The sequence below is a fragment of the Platichthys flesus genome, chromosome 9 (genome assembly GCF_949316205.1).
Source record: "Platichthys flesus chromosome 9, fPlaFle2.1, whole genome shotgun sequence".
NCBI lineage: Eukaryota > Metazoa > Chordata > Actinopteri > Pleuronectiformes > Pleuronectidae > Platichthys > Platichthys flesus.
In genome coordinates this window covers 16,726,336-16,754,243 of record NC_084953.1, presented here as the reverse complement: position 1 = coordinate 16,754,243, position 27,908 = coordinate 16,726,336, and the positions used below count along the sequence as shown (strand labels likewise).

Genomic DNA, 27,908 nt, shown 5'->3' with positions numbered 1-27,908 from the left:
GTGCATGATAGGAACAATAAAACAAAAAGGAAAAAAAATATTATTGTGCCAGCACGCATTAATTATTTGATGTTAATTGCCAATCGTTGTCTCCTTTATTTTGTAATATTTCCTTCTTGTTTTATATTTTTCAAATGGTTGTGAATATATAAATATGTATTACTGATGATGTTTAGTGGTACAAAGTACTCGCATGGGAATTTTTTTTATACACGGGATGTTTCTAATTTTTTTTTTTATATTCTGGTTGTTCTTATTGGGGGTTGATTGGGGCTGATGTCCCACTGTGTTCCTGCTTCCAATAAAAGATGGAGAAAAAAGCTTCAGGTCAGTGCTTGTTTGTTAAGCTTTAGTTCTACTTTTACATTTCTGAATATATAAATGCCTAATTTGGAATTTATCCATTAAAATAAACTTTATATTCCTTCTTCATTAGCATTCATGCCATATTAAACACCAGTAAATTAGCTGAAGTGACGACTGACCCTGTGTAGCATACACACACTAATCCACTGATGATTCACTGGTTCATCGAACAAATTTAGGTCCCTGGATAGATAAATGGAAAAAGAATTAAATTCAACTCACACCGTGTTAAAAGTGATTTAATTTCACTAAATCCAATACGTAGGCAGTGACACTGAACCCAAGAGGCCAGACCCCTGTTTCCTAGACTCTGCGTAGAAAGGAAATCTTGAGGGTGTCTGGGATGACTAACTGCTCAGCATGGAGCCCGGTGGGGGGCGAGTGGAGGAAAGTGACAGGAAACACTCGCCTCACGTCCAGTAAGAGCTGAGGAGGCTGCGACTCAGAGCGGCCTTTCAGAAGCCCCTGTAGGCGAGAGAAGATAAAGAAGACTGGCATTAGACGCATAACTCTAAAATGATAATCAAAGATGTGACAGCTGTAAATGTGAACTGCACCTGGACAGTACGGATGAAATTCAGTGAGACTCTTTCTTCAAGGTCACTGTGAGGAGTGTAGAGGGTCAGAATCTTCACTATCTGCACAACAAAGATAAGACACCGGCAAACAGTAAGACAAAAATGATTTGTATAAGACACAAACCAAAACATTTATTTTTCTCTTGATAGCAGATGACAGAGAGCCCCACCTGCTGGCTGGACAGTGCACTGCAGGTCTGAACTAGGGCCTGTGCCTCCGCCTCAGTTTTCTTCCCAGTCTGCAGAAGCTGAACTGCCTGGATCAGAGGCTCCAGCGTGGCCACAGCGCCCCCTGCCTGCAGATTACGGCTACGCAGCCACTCCTCCAACAGGCTCACATTGTAGCTGCATGTCGAGAGGAAGACAATAATCCATTATTTCAGCGTTTCAGTCATTTTCAATCACACATGTTGACACTCATTGGTACCAGCTTTTCACACGTGACGGTTTTGAATGTGGAAATTTAGGTGGTTAATGGACATAAACTAGACTCTGAAAACATGAGTTTAAATCCTTTAGCATTGGAAGATATCATCAAATCTAAAAAGTAATTGATGTTGTTTTAGAGTAATAGCCTGAGACAGTATATGAATTAAGGGCAGTATCTATCCATGATTATTCAGTCGTTGCAGTATGTATATACAGTGTATAATAGATGTCAAGATATAGTAAGTTTTGTGGTGATTGAAAAATTATTTATGAATCACAATAAATAATGGGAAAGCTCAGTGTATTTAACACCTTCAAAAATACAACTTCCAAATAAAGTTGCAGTTGTCATATGGGGAAATGTTCTATATGTATGTACAGTATATGTGTGTGAATTGATACCGTATTTGCATGCCCCGATTCCAGCAGCATACGTCCTTGCGCAGCAGCAGGCTGTTCAGAGCGGAGGCAGAGATGAGGTAGGTGAGCTGGTGAAAGGCCTGTTCCATCAGCGGTGCGGGCAGAGCCTGATGGGTCATGGCAGCGTGAAGGGCTCCCAGCTCCCTCAGCACCGACGCTATGGTGGGAGCAACACCTGCTGCAGTCCTGGGGTCCGAGCCGGCACGCTTCCTGGACGCTCCCAACTTCACAGCTGAGCCAGAGAGACCAGGGATGGTCTCAGACTCCAGCATGGCGGGGACTGAGGGAGACGAGATTAGCAGCACGTGAGTGAACGGGAGAAGCTGAGGCACTAGCATGGGGATCATCCTCAGCGTGTAGTGGTACCTATGATGCTCTGCAGGCGTGTCTCAGTGATGGAGAGGAGCTGCTGATAGGCCTGGATGCAGAGGTCGCTCAGGGCGTGAATCAGGTCGCTCAGGTCACTCGTCAGCGGAGCCAGCTCAGCTGAATCAAGGGTCTGAAAAGTAACAAATACATTCACATTGTAAAATATATTGGGAATTTCTCTGTGAGACCGTTACTTATCCAATCAAGAAAAATAATCAGTGATTAAATAACGGTTTTTTAACACTTATATTAGAAAGTGACATATTCAAGTGTAAATGACACCTTTACAGGATTACAAATACAGAAGGCAGATAAAAAAAAGTATACATTTTAAATACACATCATAATCACACATTGAAGTATAAGTTATAAATAAACAACAAATAAATAAAATAAAAAAATGGATGCTCCTCATGCCTGTTTTGGGGAGTGCTGGGTCAGCAGGTCGTGCAACACACAAACGTTCTTCAGCCACAGAGCTGTCATGTCTATATTGTTGTTATGTTTCTGCAGGGACAGAGGAGAGAAGAAGTTACGTTGTCACATGGAAATAAACTGTATACTGGGTTTTGCTGTGGTTTAGTTTCTCCATAGTAACCAGATTGTTGCAGTTCGACTCACAAGACAAAACTATCGTCGGCGATCGCAGGAAAGAGTTTCAAAGTTATCTGTGCCTTCCTCTCCGTGAGTGACAATCTACCTGACGTGACATGAACTGTCCTCACACATTACTCCTCAACCATCTGGTGCAGTGAGCAGGTTCAGAGCTCAGGTTACCTTCAGAGCTGCCTTCACAGCAGTGACAGCAGCGCTAGAGAGCGAGCGAGCGTGAGTCTGGTCCCCGCTGCAGTCGGCCTGGCGGACACACAGGGAGAGCACGATGGCAGGGAGACCGGGAGGCAGGGACAGGGCGGTGTCCGCACGGATGTCTGGACGTCACAGACGAGAGAGAACAGCACAGTGAACACGGTCAGGTCATACCTGTCAGACGTGAGCTTGTTCTTGTGAATCAAGTACAGCAACACTTCATAGCTGTGGGACCTTGATGTGGTCGGACCATCACATACAGGACCGGAATTCAGTCTAATGTAGAGTGTCTGCACAAGTTCATGTGTTTATATTTGAATCACACGTGTAGACAAAAACGTATTGACACTCATCTGAGGGCAAATCAAGTCACTGAGGCTGATGGAACAAGTTCATCTGAATCAAGGGTCTAAAAGGTAGGAGTGCAGCCAAACATTACTTTGTAAAATGTCTCATTCATTATCTATAAATGGTAAATAGTCGATTTATACTTTTCTAGTCCTGATGACCACTCGCAGCTCTCTATCACACACACTCAGTATCATGCCCAAGGACACTTAGGCAGTTGGGATGGGGGAGACTGGGATCGAACCGGCAGACATTCTGGTAAGTGGATGATCCACTCTACCTCCAACCAATACCACTTATTATTATAAGAATCACAGAGGGCTGGAGGCAATCTCTGACATAAAGTGAAAAGCCAAATGAGTGTGAATGACACTCCTAAGGTTACTGAGATCAAACTGAGATGAAAATGAATTGACACCTTACATCTCGTTTTATTTTTATAAAACATCCAAATTTAGCTCATAGCGCTTAACAGTCTGCACAAGGTGCGACATCCTCTGCTAAGAACCCCTGACTAGAGTGAACAAGTACTAACACGATAAATAGAATAAAAAGGGGAAAATGCAAAAACCTCAGATGATCACAAGTGAGGGGATCTCAGAACGGAGAGAAGTGCTGCAGATGTCACGGGTAACAGAGCATTCAACATTTCAGAGAAAAAAACATTTTCTTACATAAAGTGAGCATTTAGAGCATTGATGCACCTTTGATATTCTGGTTAAGGAGTTTAAAAAGATGTGTAGCTGAAGGTGAAGGTGGGCGGGGGCTCAGTCTCACCTGTGATGAGGTTCTTCATGAGCTTGGCTTCATCTCTCTTCCTACACTCCAGCAGACCAGAGACTGCTGCCGGCTTCGGTTGGAGCGGACAGGACGAGCTCTCCGTGGTCAAAGCTGACGGGAAAACTGGAAACAAAAACGCAAACAACTGAAAAACCAGCACCGTCAAAATAAATACCAAGATAAACACAAAAACTAAAAAGTGGATAATTTATCATTTCTAAGTTCATATATTTACTTTCTGAAAAGCACATCATGCATTCTTATTTTCAAGAGCAATATAAGGTAATGCTCCGAATATCGCTTCTTACTCCTAATTAATATAAGAATAAGTTATTCTGAAGATTTTAAAACAAGAATCACTAAACAATAAATAAATCGGAGACTTTTTCATGGTAGAAATGAGGCATCACCTTGAGTGAGGAGTCGTCTGAGTGACACGGTGCTTCTCAGCTCCTTCAGCTCGCTCCTCAATCTGACACACTCTTGCTCTTTGGCCTCCAGCAGCTCCTGCAGCTCCTTCAACCACAAACACACACTCACATGTGGGATATGGGGTTTTATCCAGCGCCCTCGACCCAAGAGACTCGACACGAGTCCAACAGACAAAAAGCTAAAACAGCATCGCCAGCAGCGGATTGTGAGGGCAGCTGCACTCCACAATACACTGACTCTTACATTGTTGACTGGTTATGTAAGAAAGAAATGGGAGATAAAAGAAGGAGGTAAGGGTGGGAGCATGAGAGCGAAAACCAATCAGGACTCAGTTTATACATAATCTTTCAACAGAGTTCTTCATGCACCACAGATGGCCACCTCCATACCTGTGGCTGTGATGCAGAGGAAGAAGCAGAGGATGCTCGGTGCCTCAGAGCCTCCAGCTCCTCCTCCCACTGACTGCGCTGGTTACGCAGCTGACTCTCCAGGAACCTGACACCCACAGAGGGCGAGATGAAACAAGAGGACCGAGTTTATCCACCACATATAAATCACAGCCTAAAAACCACAGGGATGAGTCAGTGGTGACAGACGACTGACGGACTTGTTGGCCACTCGTACGGCGTCGTAGGCGTGTGCCAGGTCCTCTCCTCTCATCTTCACCGCCGGGTCTTTGGCCACATCCATCTTCTCCATCAACGAGTCCTGTCAGAGCAAACAAGAACACAGTGAGAAAAGAGATAATATCCAACTGATTTTTTAGGCCAATGTTATACCAATGTTAGGGATAATTACTGATCTACATATTTAAAATAATTTGCAATGAGGAATACGATTTTGTCATCAAACCCTGAGGACAGAGAAATGTGTTTATGGCTTGATAAGTTTTACAGTTCAACCATGAACTTCAGATTAGAAATACAACCAAATATATAGAACCCGAACCCGAAGATTTTTTTTTAATGTGAAATGTAAACTTACTGCATTGTTTATTCTGTATGCAGATACATAAATGTCTGCCAAAGGCTCATTTTGGCAGATAAATCTTTGCACATCTATGAAGAACACTCTTTGCCTATGAATTTCTATCACCAAATGTTACAAAGAAATCAGAGAAAGTAGGTAAGACAGTGTGCAGGACTGATACATTGGTCGAGCTCAAGCAAAGACAACGGGAAAATTTGATATAAGACAAAATAACTCAACAAATATCATTTTGGGACGTCCCTCTTTGACTTCTACATCCTCTCACCATTGTTGTTTCTGAGCTACACACAGAGAGTGTCCTCTCCCAGCAGGGAGACGTCACGCTGACCCTGCGCACCTCCTCAGGAGAGGGGAAGGCAATTGGGCAGGGTGACAGGGGGAGAGGGGTGAGGGACTGGGGTGACAGTTGGGTGGGTGAGGGAGGCTCAAACGTCTGACTCTGGGTGGAGTCGGTCCTCCTGAGGCCACTGGTGCGCTGTCATGAGGAGGAAAAATAAACACACGCTCAGCAACCAAGATGGAGTTTAACACCCAACCTGTGTTAGTGTGGAGTTCTTTCAGTGTGTGTCTCATTGTGTTTATGAACCTCAGTGAGCAGACTCATCTCTCGGAGGTTATCGTATCTCTGCTCCAGTCGGGTGAACTCTCTCAGGAGGCCCTGGTACTTTCTCCTCTCTTCATCCAGCTCCACCCTCAGAGCCGCACTCGCCTGGGACACAGCCTGATGGACACACTCTGCGCACGCGCACACACAGACACACACACACACACAAACACACAAGAGGAGGAAGAATACGGGAAACAGTGTGAGGAGAAAAGACGGAGAGAGAGGGTATGAAGCAGTGAAGTAACTCACCTTCTTTAGCTTTTTCTTGTTCAAGTAAGCGAGCAGAGAGTTCTTCTCTCTCTTTGCTAAAATCATCTTTTTCTCTCTGCAGCGTTTGCAACTCCTTAAAAAATTTGAAAGAAAGACAATCAGTGATTAAAACCTGAATTGTTCAATAGAAAATAAGAAAGGTAAAATATTAATTGTCAGACAGTGGTGGGATGCAGAGAAGTACATTTAATTTTCTACTTACTTTTTCATGCATCTTTAATGAGAGAGATTTATTTTCAGGTACTTTTCACTTTCACTCCACTTCTTATATCAGCAAATATCTGAACCTTCCAATACATTTCATAATGCACTGTATTACATGTTCACAATGTTGTTATATATTGAAATTAATCATTAAGGTAAAGCGATCATCGATCTTATCAGAGCGGGAACAGAACATTAGGCCACGCCTCCTGCAGCGGCAGCATCACTGCTCGTAAAACCCCATTAAGAAAAGCTCGAGTCATAATGATATAGTAGACTGCTGCATTAGGGAATAGGAGACACTCACTAAAGACTTTTACTTTCAATACTATAGGTCCATTTAAAAGCAAGTACTAACTTACTCTTATCCTGAAGTAGAACAACTTGAGAACATTTTGTCTATTGGTACTTTTACTGGCGTAGTATCACCACTGTTGTTCGAGATGTTTACTGTCACTCTCTGGCCTACTTGTGTGAGCTGCAGGATCTCCTGAGCAGCTTTGTCCACGGCTCTCCTCCTCTTCTCTTCCTTCTTCTCACTGATGTCTGAGCAGGGTGGAGGCCTCTCGTGTATCTGGCTCTCCAGTCTCTGTATGATCAGCCTCAGAGCCTCCAGCTCAGCAGTGGCAGCCTCTCGCTCTGCATGCAGGGTCTCTTTCAGAGCAGCCCTCTCTCTGGCCTGGACACATACAAACAATATCATATGAATATGAAATCACTTCTCCATGCAGACGTTTTAGAGCTCAAATGGATCCCATCAGTGGCTCACGCCCGCCCTGAAACCCTTAGCCCACCTCCTGGTCGGCTCGTAGCTGCAGCTGCATCAATTTGACCTCCATGCCCGTGTTGAGCTCTCGGTACTTCTCCACAGAGCGGGCCTCGGTCTTCAGTTTCAGCAGCCTTCTCCTGGCAGCCCTGCGGCGCACGCAGCACTGCATGAACACCACCGCCGCACGCACTCGCCTGTACGCCCGCCTCGCCAACCACCCACGCACTCTCGCCTGAAGCATCACAGTGGCACGTTCTGCAACCAACTGAGGAGAGAGAATAGAGTCCAAGTGTTTCATCAGTTCAGGTTATATCCCTGAAGCTTGCTCCTTTCCAAAGATCTAAATAAGAGAGTATAAAAACACAGCGCAGATGGACAAGAGGAGGTTTGTTCTGACCCGTCTGTATGTGCGGCGTGCCAGTGTGCCCCTGGTGAAGGCCTGGATGGTGACAGTGGCTTGGCGGATCATGAGGAACAGCTGTCGGACCACCACCATGCGGTACATCTTCTGGATCACTAAGGCAGCCTTGGTGTAGCGCAGGGTCAGGGCCAGTCTGTCACCAATGTGACAAAGAGGCAAATACTACTTAGATAAGTTTTGAGGAAGAACATGTGTGTGATCCAGAGAAAAACAACATCTTGGATATAGATATAGTTTCTCCTCTCCTCACCGTCTGGCCAGAGCTCCTCTGCTGTATCTCTGTATGGTGACAGTGGCCCAGAGGACCCTGGTGAATCTGATCCGTGACAGCCATCCTCTGACCCGGCTCTGGATGACCACAGCAGCCTCACGCAGCCTCTCGGCCCTCAGCCTCTCCAGGAGAGCCACCTGACCGGCCCTGAAAAAGACCTTGGTCTTTCCGAAGCAGTACTGGTCCGGGTCTGAGATGATCTGAGGCAGAGTCCGTCGACACGAGGCCTGCGCCTGCTCCAGACTCTGAGGCCCTCGAAGAAGAACGCGGTACCTGCTGAAGAATTCCTCGTACGTCCATCTGGAAACCAGGGTTTAGTTCAGAAGTATGTGCTTTTCTTTCATAATGTGCCTGCATTCAAAGTTGATAATATACAGTCCACTAATAAAGCAGTTAAACAACTTTCTTCTCCTACATATCAGTGACCCTAGTGTGTTTCCCAGGGACTGTGTTGATTTCACATGGGAGCGATTTAATTGAGGAAAAATGGATTATCTAAACTTGAGATCATATTTTTTATCATGAAAAATGCCCGATCTCACATGTTAACGAAAGTGCAACTGCCCTCTAATCTGAATCTGCCTTAAAATGTAACAGGTTCTTCCTTGACCACAACTTTCAATCAACTTTCATGGAAGGTCTTTCAGTTGTTTTTGTGTAATCTTGCTAACAAACAAACAAAACAACCAACAAACAGAAAAGGGGAAAAAACGTAAACTATATAAAATATATAAATTCAATGAGCAGCATTTCATCTAAGGAGGCTGCCTGTCTGATCTCAATAGGTGATGTGTTTCCAACAGAAAAAGCCTTGTCATGTTTGGTAAGCACAGACCTGTGAATAACAAGATCACGTCAGGTCGATACCGAACTCTCACAAAGCGAAACCTGGTGCTTGTAAGATAAAAACGACATCTAATAGTTTATTTTATAAACAAAACTTACAAAACCTCTGTTCCTCTGGTGTCTATTTTATTTCATTCGTAATGTGATTTAAAGGCTCAGTTCTGGATGAGAGCTTTGAATGTGTGATGAAGTCCTCACTACCTGGATGGAAAACCTGCAGCACTGATACGAATGGTCTCCAGCACCCCACAGGCTCTCAGCTGTTGCACTGTCCTCTTGGGGTCAAACCTAACACAGAGAAGATGTTGTGTGTCATTTAGTGTGTTTCCACATCTTTAACACAAAATACTGCAAACAGTCACAAGTGTGAGACTTACATGAACGGCTCTTTGAGGTCGTTGGGTTTGATGCAGCGGACGTAGTGAGGGGTGGTGCTGTTGAGGGTGTCCATCAGCATCTGTAGGGACTGACGGAACTGACAGGCACAAACAACAGACTCACTGTTAACCGTCTGCAGTAGGAAATGGAGGGAAGCATCAGTGACTGAAAAGCAGCTCACCTGGAAGCCCACAGTCAGCCTGTGCTCTCTGGGTGATCTTTTTCCTGAGCGAACACTCCCATTGGCCACAGAGGACACGTTCTCCTGCTGCTGAAACAACTCGGCCACAAGCTCAGACTGACACACACATCAACACACACACACACACACACACACGGGTTATGGATTCACTAGTCACATGCAAAAAATATATAGTAATGAAATTTGTCACATTAGCATATATCTACCTGACTCGCTTTCATGATATTGACCAGCTCCTCATAGACTGTGTCTCGATTCTTGTTTAAAAATCCTTCACATTCATACTGCACCTGAAAGGAAATGATACAAACACAGCAGAGAAACACAAATCACTTTCACAGTCATGACGACAGCTTCATCCTCAATAAGGGACAGCGATGAATGTTGATTCACTACAGTTCTCATCCAGTTATTATGGTGGCCCTGAAGAACAAATCAACACAACATGAACTTCTAACTGCTATATCCACTATGATTAGATCTGCACACGTTCTACTTGTGTTATGATTTGTTGTTGTGTTTTTAGTTTTTTTCTGTTATGTTTCTCATATTTATATATTTTTTCCCTTTACTTGGAGTTTTTTTATTTGCCTTTTTGTTTTCTTATTTGCTGTTGTAACTTCTTATTTTGTGCTGTAACTTAATATTTGCTTTTGTGTTTCCTATAATACCGTTGTGTTTCTCATTTACCTATTAATTTTCTCATGAGCTTGAACTAACAGGAACTGAATTGCGTGAGGAGTTTCGACCTTCGTCACTCACCAGGTCGGCAAAGTGCAGAACGATGAAGGCGCTGTTTGACATGCGAGGTTTCTGGAAGTGAGGGTGGGGCTTGCTGGTCAGGTGTTGGTCGTACAGCTTCCGCACCCAGCTCTCGTCTGAGCCTTTAGGCATCTGATCACAAACACAGACTATTTTCACAGAGATTACAGGGAATTTGTGAAAATGTCAAACAAAACACCCTCACAATGTTAAAGAAAGTGGAAATAAAAATTGGATGACCTGGATGACCCCCTGATCCTGATATCATCAAAACTGCACGGGTTCTCTCCTGACCACTATCTTTCATAATAATCAGACCAGTAGTTTTTGCATAACCCTGCTATCTAACACAGCCGAAAACATAGCCCCCCTTGACGGAGGTAACTAAGACAGAGGGCAAGAGAGAGAGAGAGAAGGAGAGAGAGTGGGCGTGTCTGACCCTGCACTCCTCATCCAACAGATCGAACAGGCCCAGTTGTCCCTCGACGAGGTTGATGCACTGCTGATTGTCACTGAATTCAATCTTGCTCCAGGCCAGCTCCTCCCGGACATACTCCTCCTGCTCCAAGTGGAACACGTGCTGCAGGGAAACACATCAGCTCTTAGAAAACAGAAAAATATCAAACACTGACAGTGATTGAGAAAGAAATGCAGCAACTTTTGAATTGTCTTTGCAAAAGATTAATAAAGAACGAATAAGAAGCATGTATTGCGAGTGCATTAACCTGAAGAACTGAAGACAGGATTTACACTGAGACAAGTTTCTGCATATCTGTGTCTGACGAATTAAACAGTGTAGGAGTAAGAAAGTGACAGGCTGAACAAAAAACCTCAGTCAGTGACTTACCCTGTTAAACTGCTGCTGGAGCTTCTCGTTTGCATAGTTTATACAGAACTGCTCAAAACTGTTCCGATCAAAGGTCTCAAACCTGCTCCGAGACAAAGACTCGTCAATTCAACTACGTACTAAATGTGATTTTGTACTTAATGCCACCAAGCCAGATCACTCACCCATAGATATCCAGTACCCCTATGAATGATCTGGTCTGTCCCCTCTGGGAGCGCAGGGCAGAGTTCAGTCTCTGGACGGTCCATGTGAACAACTGGCCGTAGATGTGTTTAGCCAGAGCATCTCTGGCCTCTGCGGCCTGCTGCCCTGACCTCGGCTTGACCAGCATCTCTCCCCCTACAGCCAGCCTGCGATGACACAGCCAGTGAGCCATCTGAGGTCCCTCAACTCCAAGTAGCTGGGAGAAGATGGCCAGTGACCGGTCACCTGCCTGGAAGAGATACAGAGAGAGGTTCAACTGCTACAGTGATGCACTTAGTGACAGATATATGAAGCACATATGTGTTAAAGAATAACTGAAGCCTTGTGGGCGTGAGTACAAAAGTAGTATATTATTTACATCAATATAACTCTTATCAGAACTTCTCCCACTGGCTTGGATCTTGGCATTTCCAAGGTGTAGAATAGCTGAGAGGATCCTGAAGAGCTCCATCTGCTGGTCAGGCTGAACACCTGCAATTTTTTTAAATACACCGAGCTGTTTTGTTAGATCTTCATAACTTAGGACGGTATGTGTGTGTGTGTGTGTGTGTGTGTGTGTGTGTGTGTGTGTGTGTGTGTGTGTGTGCGTACTTGAGGGAGGAGTTCATGTGTAACATTTTGTTTGTGTGAGATTTATAAATAAAGTCTGATCGATTGATTGATTGGGTGATTGAGTGAAAATGTGCAAAGTGTGAATTGTAATACTCCGTACCCAGGATGGTGAAAGCATGGCGAGTGCGCTCCAGGTCTGACACATCATCAGCACCAGGAATTTGCATCTCTCCTCCCTGATTGGTGTAGCGGAAATTCTCGGGTGCATCTGGGAAAGGAAGGAAATTTACCCTCATCGCTCTCGGGCTGCAGGTGACATCACGCCACTATGTGGTTTAAAGAGTTGCCTGTGATTCAGTCTCACCCAGTTTGAGGGATCTCATTTCAGGCAGCTCTCTGGAGGCACACAGCTGGTAGAAGATGTGGTAGTTCCTCTCTGAAGAAGCCTTCCATACAAACAAATATCAGATTATTTGTCACAAAAAGCACAAATAGCAGCTTTTAACAATATATATGTTAAAAAAATAAACATAAATGGTCTGTCTGTCCCAGCCAGGTGAGTCAGAGTTACCTGGAAGACGACCCGTGACTTCTCCAGTAGATACGTCCTCATTTTAGCACCAATGATGTCGCCCTTTCTACCAAAGCCGATCTCGATGTATTTCCCAAAACGACTGCTGTTGTCATTTCGAGTGGTTTTAGCATTCCCAATGGACTGTGGGTAATTACACAAATGATTTGTTTTTTTTTATTTGCTTATTTTATATCTTTATATGACATCCCATACTGTGACTAAGAGTAAGGGACAAAAGTCCCTCCTCACCTCCATGATGGGGTTAGAAGCCAAGACTCTCTCCTCCACACTGGTCTGCTGGGCTGCTCCTCCGACCACAGCAAAGTATCTCATGGTGAATTTGGCTGAGACAGTTTTTCCTGATCCCGACTCCCCACTGATGATGATCGACTGGTTTTTCTCCTCCCTACCAACATATTTATACATCTCATACATGCTCATATCTGCAGGTTTATCACTATTAGTGATAGAGTTTATGACAGTTTAACATCCCACCTGCAAAAGACCAACAAACACTCAATTAAAGGGATGGTGACTGAATCTTCAATTGTAATAAAAACAAGAGATAAAACACTGTGCTGTAAGCCCTGACGTTTCCTAAGTGTTTTGTGGACTCAAACACTTCACCCACCCGTCCATCAACATGGCGGCGAGTAGATAAAGAGTGCATTTTACCTCTTGGGGGAACTATCTCTTTAAAGTCCCATGGACTCTGATCTTTGAGGTCTGACCTGGTCATGGTGCGGTAGGCCTCCTCTGCCACTGAAAAGATGTGAGGTTCGATGTCGGCCATGTCCTGGCCACTGTAAGCATCGATCACCTCCTCTCCGTAGATGTGTAGCTGGTCATAGGGATTGATGGCCACTAAAACGATACCTGAAACATGAGCATCAGCATGAGTGTGTTAATATATAAACAGAGGAATATATAAACAGAGATAGTCGCAAATGGGGCAAGGATCATTGTGGGTGATGAGAGGAATCCTCTCGCCTCCTCATTTAAATCTATGGCAAAAAGATCCAAAATGTCCTTTATTCCACAGGCTACGAAAGAAATCTGGACCAAATCTCTGTCAATGCAGAGCTGCTTAAAGGTGCCATTCAAAGGTAAGTGTTGGGTATATCTTCATGTTTTTATATTGGTGTGGAAATGCTCTGTGATTATTGCAGCAAAAAATTTTTTGCAGCAAATTGTTTTGCAGCAAAACAATTTCCCTACAGGGACAAATAAAGAATATATCTATCTGTACTGAGAAGACTTATACATACTACACAATGGACAGAGAAGTACAATGTATATTTACACTTGACCGTCAGTGCCGAAAAGTGGGGTAGTCAAAAACTGCATCGTCAGAGGCAATAAAATACTTATTAAAAAGTAAATTTTCTTGACACAACTAGACAAATGCAGTAGTTCAAAATGGAGTGTGAGCTGTGGAACATATTTCTTACATGTTCAATCATGATCTTTACAGTTAATATGGTAATTATAATAGGGTAGTGCATATCTATAGGTTTATGATTATTCAAACAGAAGCACATATTGGCTTCCTGTTTCTGTTTCTAGCATTTTGCCAGTGCAGGAACACTTGCAGGTACATTGTCCCCATTTCCACTGTGAAAATCATCCCTAAGATTTCCATCAATCTCCCGCTGTCCTCTGCCTCCATCTGTTCCAGGCTCACCACAGTACGTGTAGATGCTGTTGTAGTCCAGGAATCGAACCCGCAGGTTGTGCAGGACAGCCGGCTCATGGAGGAAGCTGAGAGCCGTGAGATCATTTTCCCCCTCCAGTATGTCGGGATTCCCCAACAGTGGGAGATCAGCAGAAGAGCCCACAGGGTAATGCATCTCCTGTCAATGGGAAAGGAAGTCAGAGGTCTATTTTGGGGGAGGGAGCCCAGTAAGTATTTTGTGAAAATATTGGAGGGATGTTGCAGCGTTCATGTGTGTCACCTTTCCATTAGAGAGCTGCAGCAGCAGATGATTCTCCCCAGGAACATAGTCCTGGAGGAGTTGGGCTGAAACCCAGACTTCATCCGGATCAGGAATCCACACACCAGCCCCCTGAGGAAGAAACAGACAATTGTGATGATAACCTATTAAAATACCACATTGAATAATAAAGATGGAAAACACACTTGCCATATGTTATAAAACGTTAAGTCTTGGAGAGAATTTGTTTTATTATTTCATTCTACAACACTGTTCAGGTACATGTCACACTTCCTGGCCTCACCCACACAGATTTGTGACCATCAGCATAAAAGCCTCCTAAACAGTGTTAAAAATTAACACTAGTCATCCTCCTCTAAATTGCCTGCATGGATTAGTTATTATCTACGTCCAACATGTCTAATTCACCAACTAATACGTCAGCCTCAACCGACATTCTGATCAATACAGATTTATAGATTGACCATTGTTCATAGAAATGAGAATAAAAATAGCAACGTTTTTGCAGATTTTTTCACAGGAAATCTATCAACTATTGGCTGAAGAACACAAATGAAGATAAGTAATGGTTTGGACATTAGGTTAAAAGTCTATGGAAATATACATAACTGGAAAAGAACTGACAAATACACATCTTACGTATTATCGGTTGTGTTTTTAATGTATAAAAAGATGAAGGGTGAATTCATTTAAAACTGCTAAGAAAAGAAAGAGACACACTCCATTACGTTCAGTCTTACCTTACTGTAAAGCTCCAGTGTTGCCATATCGACTACTTTAAAGCGTGAGCAGCGACATAACTTTGAAGATCAGAAAGGCAGGAGGGTTGACACCAAGACGCCGGTTTATCCTCTACTCATCTGCGGAGCCACCGTCAGTGCAGGTGACAGCATTTTTGCACTTTGTTCACTTTGCACATAAAAGCATGGGCACTGTCACGTTAACTGTTAATCTGGATGGAGGAGTTTGTCCCTTCTGACTTATTCCTGCAAGGCCGAGGGGCTTTAAGACAGCCCTTCTTAGTTAGGGGGGGTCAGATACATCTAAATACAGGGCGCATACGCCCACCGAGGCTCGAAAAGCCTCTTACTAAACCACATTTTAATCCACATGATCTAGATTTTTATTCAGATCTGCACAAAACTCCCCACACTCAAATATCAGTCCTCTGTTTTTGACTAATCTTGCTGAAGACATTCAAAACAACACAAACACATAAACCTTGGTAGAGGAAATAAAAACACAAAACAGCAGATTTACGGACATACTGACTCATTTTAATAAGTAATACAATCAAATTCATTTCAGCAATCAGCCTGCTGATATCGAAAAGGGAATTTTTAATAACGTGAATCAAATTATTCACCATCAAGCTTTGACATACAGGGAGACAGACTAAAATAAACTATTATTACTCTGATAATAAATGAAAAGACATTAAAACTATATTCTGTCATTTGCTGTCACCAAATTTGCGCATGTGTTTTTTGAGGAGGCAGCACGTGTGTGTGGTAATGTTGACACACAGAAACAAAGCCTTGGCACCTTACAGCAGTGTTTACCAACATCACTCAGCACCTACGTATATATATATATATTTATATATGATGATGATAAGAGTTAAAAACAGTAACAGCTGTACTACAGAAAGAGGTTTCAAGTCATTTCTTCTCTATTGTGCTCATCATGATTTCAAATACAGACAAAAGTCAAAGACCTCAACGCTTCTCAAAAATGATGAGCTTCCTATTTGGTCAGTACTGAACGTGACTCACAGGGTGACACGGTGACCTTTCTTTGAGGTAACAATATAAAAGTTGACTCTGTCCCCTCTGCCGGATGAACACAAGCTTCAAAGTACATCTGCAGTTTGGCCCTGAAGCTGATTCAAGTGAACTCAAACCCTCGAAAAGAGGGCTCTCTCTGTGTGTCTTATCGAACTATGCATGAAGTGCATCATGGAAATGAAGAGGGAGACGAGCCCAGAATACAAAACATTCATTTCAAATCTGCCCAGAAAAGAAGCATTAACACCCAAATGAACCCGTTGCTGTTAAATGTTTGGATATGACCTGATTGTCGCAAAAACTACAAACCCACTCAAAGCCTTCTACTAAGAAGTATGCACATGATCATCAAAAATGGAATTTGACACTGTAGATATTAAGAATATTTGCCAGTTCAGTTGAAGTCAATTTAAAAAAGAAGCATTGAGGATATTTTCATGGCCTTTGCAGTCAGCGAATCCCATCCAGAGGAGTTCATGATGAATGGGCGCATTAGAGACTCAGTTCTTTAGGCTGTTCTGGAGGGAATCAGGTTTAAGTTGGTACAAGGGCAGGGGTCTTCATGGCTGGACTGGTGAAGGGCTCCTACTCTTCATAGTCGCGCGTGTGTGTGTGTGTGTGTGTGTGTGTGTGTGTGTGTGTGTGTGTGTGTGTGCGCGCGTGTATGTGGAGCCGTTGAATGAACCGAACCAGGCTTTACATAACCCTAAAAGGAAAAGATATCAACAATTAGGATACATCTCACATAAAATCATTTAAACTCAGCAAATGGCTAGAAACAGAAGCAGTAACAGAAAAGTAAATTTAGCTTTTATGTATTGTCCTTTGTGTCGCAAGTGGAATAAAATTACAAGCTCATACATTTTCCGTTATTTTATTTGGTGCCATGTAATCGTCCCCTCACCGACCTGTGCTATACGCTCTCCATGTCTTCGCTGCTGTTGCCCTCATCCTTCAGAGACTCCCCCTCGTTGGCAGACTCCTCGACGTGGGCCATCATATCAGCCATCAGCGCCTCCTCCAGCCTTTTCCTCACGCTGTACACCAGCTCCTCCTGTTTCCTACACACAAACACAACAGGAAGCTGTTACAGTTGGCAGTTACAGCTGCTCATAACAACCACCGAATCAGCACACAGCAGATGGTTTGTGTGTGTTTTTGCAAAAATTTTGCGAAATTTTCAAACAGACACAACCCTGTCATCTTTTGGGCAAACACTATTTTTCAAATTTGGCAGATATTAAAATTACTTCTTTGCCATTTTACCTCAATTTAGGAGGGTATATTTTCACCTCTGTAATGTATTTCCATGAAACTCCGAATGATGGAACAACATGGGCCAAGAAATCATTCATACGATTTTGTTTTCGTTTTGACATATTCACCAATTGCACCAGTGAAGACAGCGGATTTCTGGGCCAAAAACCATTGAACGTTTCTCCTCCCAAAACACAAACAGCAATATTTTTTGTTTTAGGTCCAGACAACATTTTGGCTGAACTCTATCGACAACTATCGGCATATAAATGCAAATCAAATGAAAGGTTATAGTTGACTTTGGTCAATGGGTTTCACCTCTTTTGCGTTTCACACAGACTGTCTACCTGCGGGCAACCAAATCCTGCTGGGAACAGAAACCACAAGAGTTTTGGCCCCAAACTCTTTTCCCTCGCTGACAGATTCTATAATTCACATGTATAATCTGTTTGTAGAGGTTAATTTGCTCCAGTTCTAGGTAAAAATCTGGATCTCACGGATTTGATTGTGGTTTCATAAGGGGTGAAGGCTTTTCACAGTCAGTAGAGAAACAAATTGGGCTAAAAACCTGTTACCACCCTTAATGTGTAGCTGATAAAATGTGGATTCAGCAGGAAATGAACTGTTAATATACATCCTCAAAAATGTTCACAACTTTGTCCCAACAAACATGACGGATTTTGTGTAGTGTAGAGTTTAAGTGGGCTGTTGGGCCTTCGTTGAAGTGTGATTGCCATTATAGTTATAGTGGTTGTTTCGCTTTGACAACAAAAACAGATATGACAGTCAATCTACACGAGTGAATTTCTTCGATTCACAGTGAACAAGATCACAATTTGTTTCACAACTGTTTCCTTGGCCAACATTCCAACAGATGTTCAAACAGTGTAGAGTTGTGTTTGGTGACCGCCCACCTGATGTCCTCATCGGTGACAATAAAAGCCTTGCATAGCGGCTGTGCCGTGTTGAGCCACACTCCCGGGTTCTTCTCTACAGCTGCAGACAGCTGGCCGGTGATGGGAGCGGCGCTGGTGTGAAGCGCGCTCGCAATGGCCGATAATAGAGTCTTATCTGAGCAGCCGGGACCAACACCTAGAAAAACAACAGAATAATTATCAGACTTTATTTTTTTTTTTTAAACATGTACGTTTCTTAAAACTGCACTCGGATTTAGTGATATCATATAAATAACTGTTTCTGATAAATCTGATAAAAGCTCCTTGAATCTGTAACGCCTGACTATATTCTCATGAATTCTGTTTAAAATACAGCTTCAGAGTATTTAGCCTAGATATGACAAGTATGAGATGGGGAGACATGCAGCACCAGGACTCAAGCCTCCGTCTGTGGGGCACCAGCTGACCAGGTGAGCTATAGGCCGCCTCCGACTCCTTATTCTAAAAGCATTTCTTAACTCTGTAATACTCATTTGTCTTGGTATTCAAACATCCTTGTGTTTTTAATTGTCGAAAAGGCTCATGGCTTCATGCTTACTCTGGTGCAACATTTCTGTTTCATATTGTACATGGTCCCTTATGAATACATTTAATTAAACAATTATATATACAACACAATTAAATGATACTTAAGGAAAATAAATGATGTGTATCTACCTTGCAGGCCTTTAGGCAGTTCCATTGTTTTCACCAGCTCCTCTGCGATGTCATAAGCATTAAGACCGCCGAGTTTCTTCTCCCAGAAGAGCTGTGAACAATAAACCAGTGACAGTCAGAAAACACATGTCTCAGGTTTATGTGGGAAGATGTTAACTGTAACGGACCGATGCTGTGTACCTGTCTGGGCTGGTCGACGGCTTTCTGAGGGTCCGTCTTCACTTTGTTGTTGGGATGGTTGGTAACCTTGGTAACAGGCTGCTTAAAGATGGAGGCTGTCTGTCTGACTGGCAGTGATGTGTTCAAGTCAGGTTTTCCCTTAAAAAGACCCAAGGGCAGGATGGACAGGAGAGAAAATACATGTGCACCAGGTTATTTTAAGACCACATGTAGCCATTCAGAGGAGAACAAAGCTGTTGCTGTGTGTGTGGATTTAAGAGTTGACTGAGGTGAACCAGTAAATAAAAAAAAACTGGTTTGACTGTTTCACTGTAAAACATAGGCTCACTGCGTGTTTGCAAAAAACATATAAGAGCCACTTTTGGTTGGAATTGAATTAAGTAACGGTACTATTCTCAAGTTCTACTTTCATTATAGATTAACCTCCTTCTACACTGGAGCCTTTCTGGTTCTGGTTTGTAGCAATCTTTGAAGCTGTTTAAAATACGGCACCAGCTACAATCAGCCCGAGAAGATTTTTCACCTGTATTGACACTAAATGATTGTTGCTTATTGACGTTGAACATTTTACCTGCAGAGCTGAAACTAAAACCATGTTTTCCAACTAGGGATGTCATGAGAACCGATACTTACGATACCTTCCGATGCTAAAATAACAAAACACTGACGATGCCCATTTCTTTGAAGCACTGTAAGCACCATGAGCGCCGATGCTTGCTGTTAGCATTAGCAATAGAATCGGTGCTGCGATTCTTCCGGATCTGATGGGGGCAGTATACGCTTCAGAGTGTTCCTGTCAACGTTTACATTCAGAAAACCAAGATGGCAACTGCAGCGATTGCCCCACCTTGACTTGAAAGGCACAGGGGTCGTGTAGGGAAGTACTTTGCGTTTGAGGCAGATGACCGTGGCGTTATCATTAATCCCTAGAAGCCATTATGCAAACGATGCTACCATGGTCTCCAGACCAAGGGAGGTCTTCCAATTTAGCAAAGCACCTGAAAGACTGTCATCCTGATTTGTTTAAAGAATTCTAGGTGAGTTCTGAGTCATATTAACAACATCCAAAGAATAAATAATAAAGAAGTTCATGTTTCAAGTTCAAGTACATGGAATCTTAGAAAATCCTTTTTTTTAACCTTGGTATCGAAATTGGCATCGAGAATTGTGTTACTAAATTTTTGGGATCATGACACCCTCTATTTCTCACTAGAGTTAAACACAACTCCACCTGCTGAAAGTAAAGGCAGTGTACAAAATAGCTCCTTCTTCCACTTATGCTGCTTTCAGATATGCGCTGAATTCCAGACATTCTCCTGAAATTTTCCATAGAGGCTATATGCGAGGACGCAGATATACAGTGAGTTAGCTGATCCCGACCATCTCTCCGAAAACATTCCTGCCTCCCCTCGTAAACACTCGAGAAGCCCTTGAGAGAACACAGCAGGAAAATGTCCTGAAAATTCCCAGAAAGAGTGGGGGTGCTGATGACATTTCTAACATGGGGCGGGGCGCACGCACGACTGAAAAAAGCTTAACAAAAAGAACACGAACATCTCAGGATGAAAAGGAGGTTTCATACACGTAGGAGACACCAAAAATATATAAAAAATGAAAGACAAGAAGAGTCCATAAGAATCAACGCTGCAGTCGATGTGATGTTAAGAAAAACAACTCTTTTAGGCAGCAGAATTGAGACTTTATGTTCTGCCTCCTGCTCTACAGGTGTCACCCCTCGCCTGAATGTTTCACACATTTTCACACACCTGCTGTTGTTAAGGAGACTGACTCAGACAATCTCCTCCTGCGTTCTTCATGTGTGAAAAGCAACTCCGGAAAATGTCCAGAACTGATTGTCTGCACATTTTCCAGAGGCAATGTCTGCAGTGGCTTCACTCACTTAATATTTTACTCTGTAACTAGCGGTAAATTAAAATGTGTAGGTGTAGTGCTGCTTCATGACTGTTATTTTTGCATCTATTAAAGTATTGGTCCACGCCATTGATCACTTTCTGATCCACAGAGGGAAGTTTCATGGTCACTTTATAGTAAACAGAGTGTAATATGAACATAGGTCCTGATCAGACCTGGTATTAACATCCGTCATCTGAACACAAGTGGTCAGCACTAAGTACATGTTCACACCGGACATTGAAATGAATCCGCTAATGTAAGTGCTTTTGTTCTGATCTAACTTGCCCACTCTATATGCAAATAATCACAACATTCATGATCGGGAAAACTAAATTATGTTGTTTTAACCCAGTCTGAGTTTATAGATGCGTCCAATACCACAGTGTGTGTGACGATGTGTGCGACTGTCAGTCCGAGCAACAGAGAGGAAAAGTAGAGTCAGGAGGAGCTGGATGAAACTTGTGTAACAGCTGTGAAGAAAGATTTCACCAATTTTAGAAGTATCAGCCATTATGTGGGGATCAGTGTTGTTGTTGTGGACGTGGCTACAAGCAAAAAAGTGAATGGATACCGAGCCGCATGAAAACAGAGACATCAGCCGAGTGAGGCGTCCCTCGTATGTGGCTCAGGATGCTCTCACGCAGCAAGAAGAATGTTGCCACATTTCTTCCACAACACATCTAAATGTGGTTATTGGGACCTGAACCTAGATCTGTCCACTAGTGATCGGATCCCTCAGGCTGGATGTTAACACCAGGTCTGAGCAGGTGTCACTGGCATCTGATGTGTCTCACGGTCAGTTTGTTCTCACCTTGTTCTGGTTGTTGTTGTCGTATCGCAGCCTCTGGCGGTTCTTGTTCAGCTTGCTCATGAGCATCTTCCCCGTGCGGAAGTCGAAGGAGCTGAGGTCCATCTGGTTGCCAAGGTAACGGGCCAGCTGAGGCTTGCTCCGAAACTTCTTCCCAGATGGACTGGTGGAGGAGAGGCAGTGGACAGGACATGAGAAAAACCATTACCCTCACCACAATCGTCAACACGTAGCCACAAGCACAAGACAGGTCAGAACAGAACAGAAGACACACACACACACACAAAACCACACAGACAACTGAACAAGGATGAAGGCACCACAGACAGAAAAGAAACAACAACATGCAACAAGTCAGAGCACAACCAGAGCACATCCAAATGAGAGATGAAACTGAAACCACGTCACACCGCGCTGCGAAATGGAAGCAATCTTAAAAAACTGAGGCCCTGATCTCCATTTAAAAGCTCGTTGGTAGCATGAGGAGCAGACATGAGTATATAGAAATATCAAACACGATGTATAACCTCTGGGCGTCTGTGAGTAAACATGACAATATCAACACACATGTCGGGATGGAGACATTGTGGCTCCGCGTGTGGGAGCGACAGCATCTTTCTCGGTTTGTTTTGGAACCCGAGCAACGGGCAACACAGCTGCGGGTGGACACGTGCCAGGACGTCATGCAGATGTGTGTTACATCACCACACGGCACAGTACACAGCAGTAGGATTGAACACAGTTCGCCTACCACAGACTATACAACCGACCCGCCTCCCCCCTCTCTTGCCTCTGCTCCTCATCTTGCTCTTCTCCTCTGCTAAATGAAAACAAATCTGGCGTTGTTCATTCACGTCAATGGCAGATCATTAAAAAAAAACAAAAAAAACAAGACGGGTAATGACACGGAGTTGGTTTCTGTATGAGTCATCAGAGGCCGCGTCAGCTGCTGCCAGTGTGCCCGGGTCACCACGCTCCTCCTCCCGGCGGCGGCAGCGAGAGGAGCCCGGCCTGTCTGGCCTCGCAGCCCGGCTCCTTCTCCCTCCGCCTCCTCCCTCACATCCCCAAACTTTATACCGACCCGCCACCCGCCGCCAGCCCGCCTCATCACACACCTCCCCCCCCCCCCCCCCCCCCCAACCTCCCCTCCCCACAGAAAGTTTCTCTTTACGAGCCCCCCGGTTCGTTTTAGTACCTAAAATAATAGACATCGCTTTTTCCAGCGGACAAACCCGACTTTCTGGTCACTTCTTCCATTTTCCAGCCCTTGGGGAGAGCAGTGCAATCCCACCTTTTCTTCTCCATTTCCCACGCGAGCAGCCTATCAATCCACTAACAAGTTACAGCGGGACGCGACGCCGCTTTTTTAAGTGTAGCTGTCGGTCTATTTTAGAGGAGAAGGACAGGCCTATCGCTCCTCACGCTTTTGTTTCGACCATATTACAACATGCGTCCCCGAAACGAGTTCTGTCAGCCGCCAGCGACGTCTCCTCTTCCCTTTGTCGTTTCGCGGATCGCTCCGCCGCCGAACCTCGGCCGCATCACTACCCCGCCTCGCTCAACCGGCCGCGAGGGCCACATCCGCGAGATAAACACGGGATGTCGTCGCTGCGTGAAGACAGCATGAGCGACTGGAAGTCACTGGGTGTTGGATTTCAGAATAAAACATTAGTCGTCACGAATCAGAGCTTGATTGGTGTTTTAAGTGCCAAGTATTTGCTTTGTTGTTTAGCGCATAGGACACATATGATGAGATATGAAGCAGATTAACAAGCAGGTATTGTCATCGTGAACCACATTGTGTGGAGTTATGGCATTACACGAAGATTAAAGATAAAGTTCCTGTCGTCTAATGTCGTTGATGTACCTTGCAAATTCGATATAATCTTACAGGAATTTACCTCATCAATAAAATTGTTATGTAAAATGTGCAGAAAAGTATAATAATACAAGAAAAAAAATGTCATCAATGTTTTAAAAATGTCTTAAAACAAAACTACAACCACATCATTAATTTTGACCCAGAAGACAACTTCATAAAGTCACCAATTTAATATCTGAATGTAAAAGTCTAAAGAAGTAATGGTATAATTCCATAATTAACTTGGATTTAAAGCAAATTTGGTTAGGTGAATTAAAACAGTTGATAATGATATATCTAGTCATTGTTTATTGTGACACTTTGAATCAATTTGAGCTTGAAATGTAATGGTGGACATAGGAAGATATTCAAGTTAGTATCTTCAGTTGTCAATTACATGTCACATTTACTGTGTTGAATTTGAAATATTTTAACAATACTTTGAAACATTTGTTTAGGGTTTTATTTCTCCGTCTGAACTCTCTGGATTAATCTCTGAATAACACAACAGGGTCAGGCAGAATCTAATGCCCTCAACGCCCATTTTGGGTCTTGGTCTTTTATTCTGAAATGGCCTAAAGGAAGTGCTATTTTACCTCCTGTATAGCTTGACGCAGAGTGCTACCTGCACAGCGACGTTAACCTATGGGGAAACATAAATCAGGCTGCAGCTGCAAATAGATCGTAAATAGCGACGACACACAGATGCGGCGACAACGATCACACGTGTAGCGGAATCATTCGAATAGCCGGATGTAGTAAAAAATATAAACATTCACCTGCAGCGGCTTCGAACTGTGGAAAAAAATGTATAAAAAGTTCATGTTGGTGATCGGAGCCGCTTAACCTCGACAATCCCCACCGAAGTCAGCCGGCAGTCTGGAGCCGGCTTTTATGAATGAACCGAGTGGAGCTCATCGATTAAACACAGACACCATTTTAAGGCAGCATGTCACACATCTACTCTGTTAAGCTGCGGTGCAGGAAACATCCGATCTGCGACCGAGGCTTAAAAACCTCACGACGGAATACAAACCTGTCGACGCAGTGCACCGACTCCATGCTCGGTCCAACATTAGCTGTGGATATGAGGCAGATTAAAGACAACAGAGAGGCAACAGAAAACACACACACAAAGATCCCGGCTGCACAGCGCTGCTGTCTGCCAAAAACTGCGAGACCACCGAGAGCATTCTTAGTCTGATCGATGATAAACATACTTTGTTATGCAGACGACCCTCCACTTATCAACGGCTACAAACATCTCTGTCCGCGGGTTTCTCGCCCTAATGATGGTGTACTTACTCGTTTTTATCCATCTTGAAGACACTATCTCGTTTTCTCCCTCTCGCTATGTTAAATCCCTTCTCCCCTCTCCTCTTTCAGTCCCCTCCCCCTTCGATGGGAGAAATGAAAGACATTATCCACGCAAATTTAGCAGCCTGCCACAAAAAATGAGCCTAATGTCAGATTGAAAATGGCCACAGTGTGCAGATGTAGGCTTGTTATTACTTTGTATTCCATATTTGCAATCATGCACTATTGGTGTAGTATATATTCAGATACTTCACAAATGCATTGTCTTCAATAAAACATGTCACAATATTTAGACAGTACAAACAATCATGAATAGTGTGCATAGATCACATCTACAGAACCACTCCTTCAAAATCCCCCCATGCAAAAAACTGATTTATTTAAACACAGTTTTAGAAATTGCATGGCCAGTTGGAAATTTGAAAGAGACACAATGGACACAATGTAGAACATTAAAGCTTTATTCACATTTAATAATAATGGTAAATTAATTTCCAGACTGCATCCCGACGTCCAAACTCCTTCCTAACAAGTCCCCGGCGACTGATGGCTGAGCCAGGGTCGTCCTAGTTAAGTTTTTCGATGTGCAAGCAATCCACCCATATACAGTATGCCCATTCCCAAGCTCTGGTCCTGCAGGCGGAGACACAGCCCAGTCATTAGTTCAAAAATAAAACAAAATCAACATCAAAATACGAATCAGTTTGAATGTATAAGAAGCACATCCTTCCTGTCCCTAAGGCTGGGAACCTGTTTCCTTCTTCACAAACTTCATCATCTGATATAAGTGAACAGGTTCTGGTGGAACCACACCCAAAGGTTTCAGGGGTTGGGGGCAGAGAGATATGTAACTACCAACAGGAATATAATATCTGTAATTATATCAATGATTTAATGGATACTGTAAGGCTTTTAGGTCATAATATTGTATTATACTGATACTTTATCTGATAAATATAAGAAAACACTAAAGTGATATCCACAGTATTGTCTCAATAATGATAATGTACAGTCAAACTTATTTACTCATCCTTTCAGTATTTCAATCAAGATTTAATTGCAACATCAGTATAGTTCACTACACTTGAATTCTGCTAAAGGCATATCGTTTTATCTCTTTTTTTTCCCCCCTTTGTCATTCACTGATTTAGTAAAGCTCTAGATTAGACAGACGCATAAAGCCTGTTGGATGAACAGGTGTCCTGCTCTCTGTGGCCTGTGTTCCCAGCCTGTGTTAAACACTGCAGATGTCTGAGGCATCTCTGACCTCACTGTCTGCGCAGATGCAGTTAAGCACCTGTCATGGCCCCCACCGCTGTGTCTACACCTGTCGCTTTCTTATCTGGAGTGCATGGGTGTGGCTAAAGCTAACGAGCAATCCAACTAAACAAAGTGGGCCACAAAAATGAAACACGTGGTCACATTGGCAGTGGACTCACATTTTAAAGTTGTGCGAGACTTTATTCATCCTCGTTGAACTTCCCTTTAACGTACGGCACATAATCTAGAAACAACCGCCAGTCTGTGAAGTTGATCAGTGCCACACCGCCCACTGTTCCCCAGGTAACCATGTTAGGTATCCTAGAAGAAAGATAACACGTGACATATAAATAAAACAAGAAATCACACAAAAAGTTTATAAACCACATAACTGCTTCTTGTAAGCATGATTTCTTGTAAGCATGATTATTTTACAAAATACACAGTATTTCTAATGACATTCGTTAGGTTCAAATTCTAGACACAAACCCCAAATTACTAAAATCTTAACTAATTTCCTGAAGAAAATTATATTCAGGAAATGCAATTCAGTGGTTGCAAATCTCATACTTTATGTTGCTGGTGATTACTGATGATCAGAATAAAAAAAAACATTTAACAATCCAGCCGTGTATTTAAAAAAAAGAAAAACATCTAATAAATTGCTGACAAAAGTATTAACTAATATGACATTAATCAAAACAGATTCTGATCAGTACGAATAATTTTCCTTTAATTATTACATAATCTTTATCAATGTCTATTCAGCCATGGGTGACCTACTTTTTTGCAAGGTAAGTGAGATCACTGTGCTGCCAGTATGAATATACAGAAACAAACAGCTGTTTAAGAGAGAATGCATCTATTTGACTATTTTAATACTTTATAATCAAATCTACATTTTTTTATTGAAGAGGCCTAGCTGTAACGTATACCTCCCTGCAGGTTATAAAACATCAATCGAATGATGATTCAGGGGTCAAGTTTATTGACAAACAGTTGTTTGTGCGAAACTAGGGTTGAAATGTTCGACAGGTTAGAGACAGCTGTGCCTGACTAGAAACCTGCACGACCATATAAATATAACGCGTCTCCTTCACTGGTTGTTCACTCGTTAACGTGGGGGCGCTAACTAGCGATGCTAACTAGTGCAACTAGTAAAGTCAATAGGACATAAACAGGCAGGAGAAGCTAATGTCGACTAATAAACCTCATCCAGAAGGACACGGGGCACTGTTTGTTTACAGCACGATGAAAATAAATAAAAAATCAATTTCCAGTGCTGGTTTGCTCCCGTGTTGTGGCCGTAACTCACCACGTCCTCAGTATAGTGATGTACTTGGCACCGACGAACTTATTGAGTATTTTCTGGACCATCCTGACCTTCTCTTTCCGCCGCGCTGCTTCCCTCCAGGCAGTGTTGACAGCTCTGAAGGACCCCGGGCTGGCTCTTCTGACGCCTGACTCAAATGAGCTGCGCAGTGCGTGCGTGCGGCAGCTCAGGGTCGTTTCAGGACACACTCTGAAAAA

General features: G+C 43.2%; 3 protein-coding genes across 6 annotated transcripts; all 3 read right to left on the bottom strand.

Moving 5' to 3' along the window:
- Positions 1-653: 653 nt before the first annotated feature.
- On the bottom strand, positions 654-15,148 carry si:dkey-110c1.10 (unconventional myosin-Vb). The gene is made up of 35 exons (XM_062395913.1): positions 15,122-15,148; positions 14,382-14,492; positions 14,111-14,279; positions 13,158-13,302; positions 12,676-12,832; positions 12,424-12,567; positions 12,217-12,298; positions 12,013-12,120; positions 11,659-11,771; positions 11,261-11,529; positions 11,097-11,178; positions 10,689-10,829; positions 10,250-10,381; positions 9,694-9,777; positions 9,467-9,583; positions 9,285-9,382; positions 9,109-9,195; positions 8,041-8,361; positions 7,767-7,923; positions 7,395-7,634; positions 7,070-7,279; positions 6,376-6,469; positions 6,106-6,254; positions 5,785-5,994; positions 5,137-5,237; positions 4,919-5,024; positions 4,508-4,613; positions 4,095-4,220; positions 2,940-3,091; positions 2,580-2,669; positions 2,160-2,292; positions 1,776-2,073; positions 1,115-1,289; positions 924-1,004; positions 654-831 (listed from the first exon to the last, which is right to left on the bottom strand). Exons 1-35 carry the CDS (start codon positions 15,146-15,148, stop codon positions 670-672), a joined length of 4,977 nt encoding a protein of 1,658 aa, XP_062251897.1. The 3' UTR covers positions 654-669.
- Positions 15,149-15,636: 488 nt separating this feature from the next.
- On the bottom strand, positions 15,637-25,190 carry mbd3b (methyl-CpG binding domain protein 3b). 4 transcript variants are annotated; one of them, XM_062395049.1, is made up of 7 exons: positions 25,107-25,190; positions 21,944-22,103; positions 19,219-19,356; positions 19,039-19,129; positions 18,340-18,517; positions 17,077-17,229; positions 15,637-16,874 (listed from the first exon to the last, which is right to left on the bottom strand). In XM_062395049.1, exons 1-6 carry the CDS (start codon positions 25,118-25,120, stop codon positions 17,082-17,084), a joined length of 729 nt encoding a protein of 242 aa, XP_062251033.1. In that variant the 5' UTR covers positions 25,121-25,190; the 3' UTR covers positions 15,637-16,874; positions 17,077-17,081. The 4 variants fall into 4 exon arrangements, with proteins under 4 accessions (XP_062251033.1, XP_062251029.1, XP_062251031.1 ...); XM_062395045.1 differs by lacking the exon at positions 25,107-25,190 and adding an exon at positions 24,838-24,878; XM_062395047.1 differs by lacking the exon at positions 25,107-25,190 and adding an exon at positions 23,136-23,476.
- A 373-nt stretch (positions 25,191-25,563) lies between these two features.
- LOC133960444 (cytochrome b-c1 complex subunit 10-like) lies at positions 25,564-27,854 on the bottom strand. The gene is made up of 3 exons (XM_062395050.1): positions 27,694-27,854; positions 26,558-26,699; positions 25,564-25,751 (listed from the first exon to the last, which is right to left on the bottom strand). The coding sequence occupies exons 1-2, from the start codon at positions 27,753-27,755 to the stop codon at positions 26,579-26,581; spliced, it is 183 nt and encodes a 60-aa protein (XP_062251034.1). The 5' UTR covers positions 27,756-27,854; the 3' UTR covers positions 25,564-25,751; positions 26,558-26,578.
- Between the last annotated feature and the right edge of the window lie 54 nt (positions 27,855-27,908).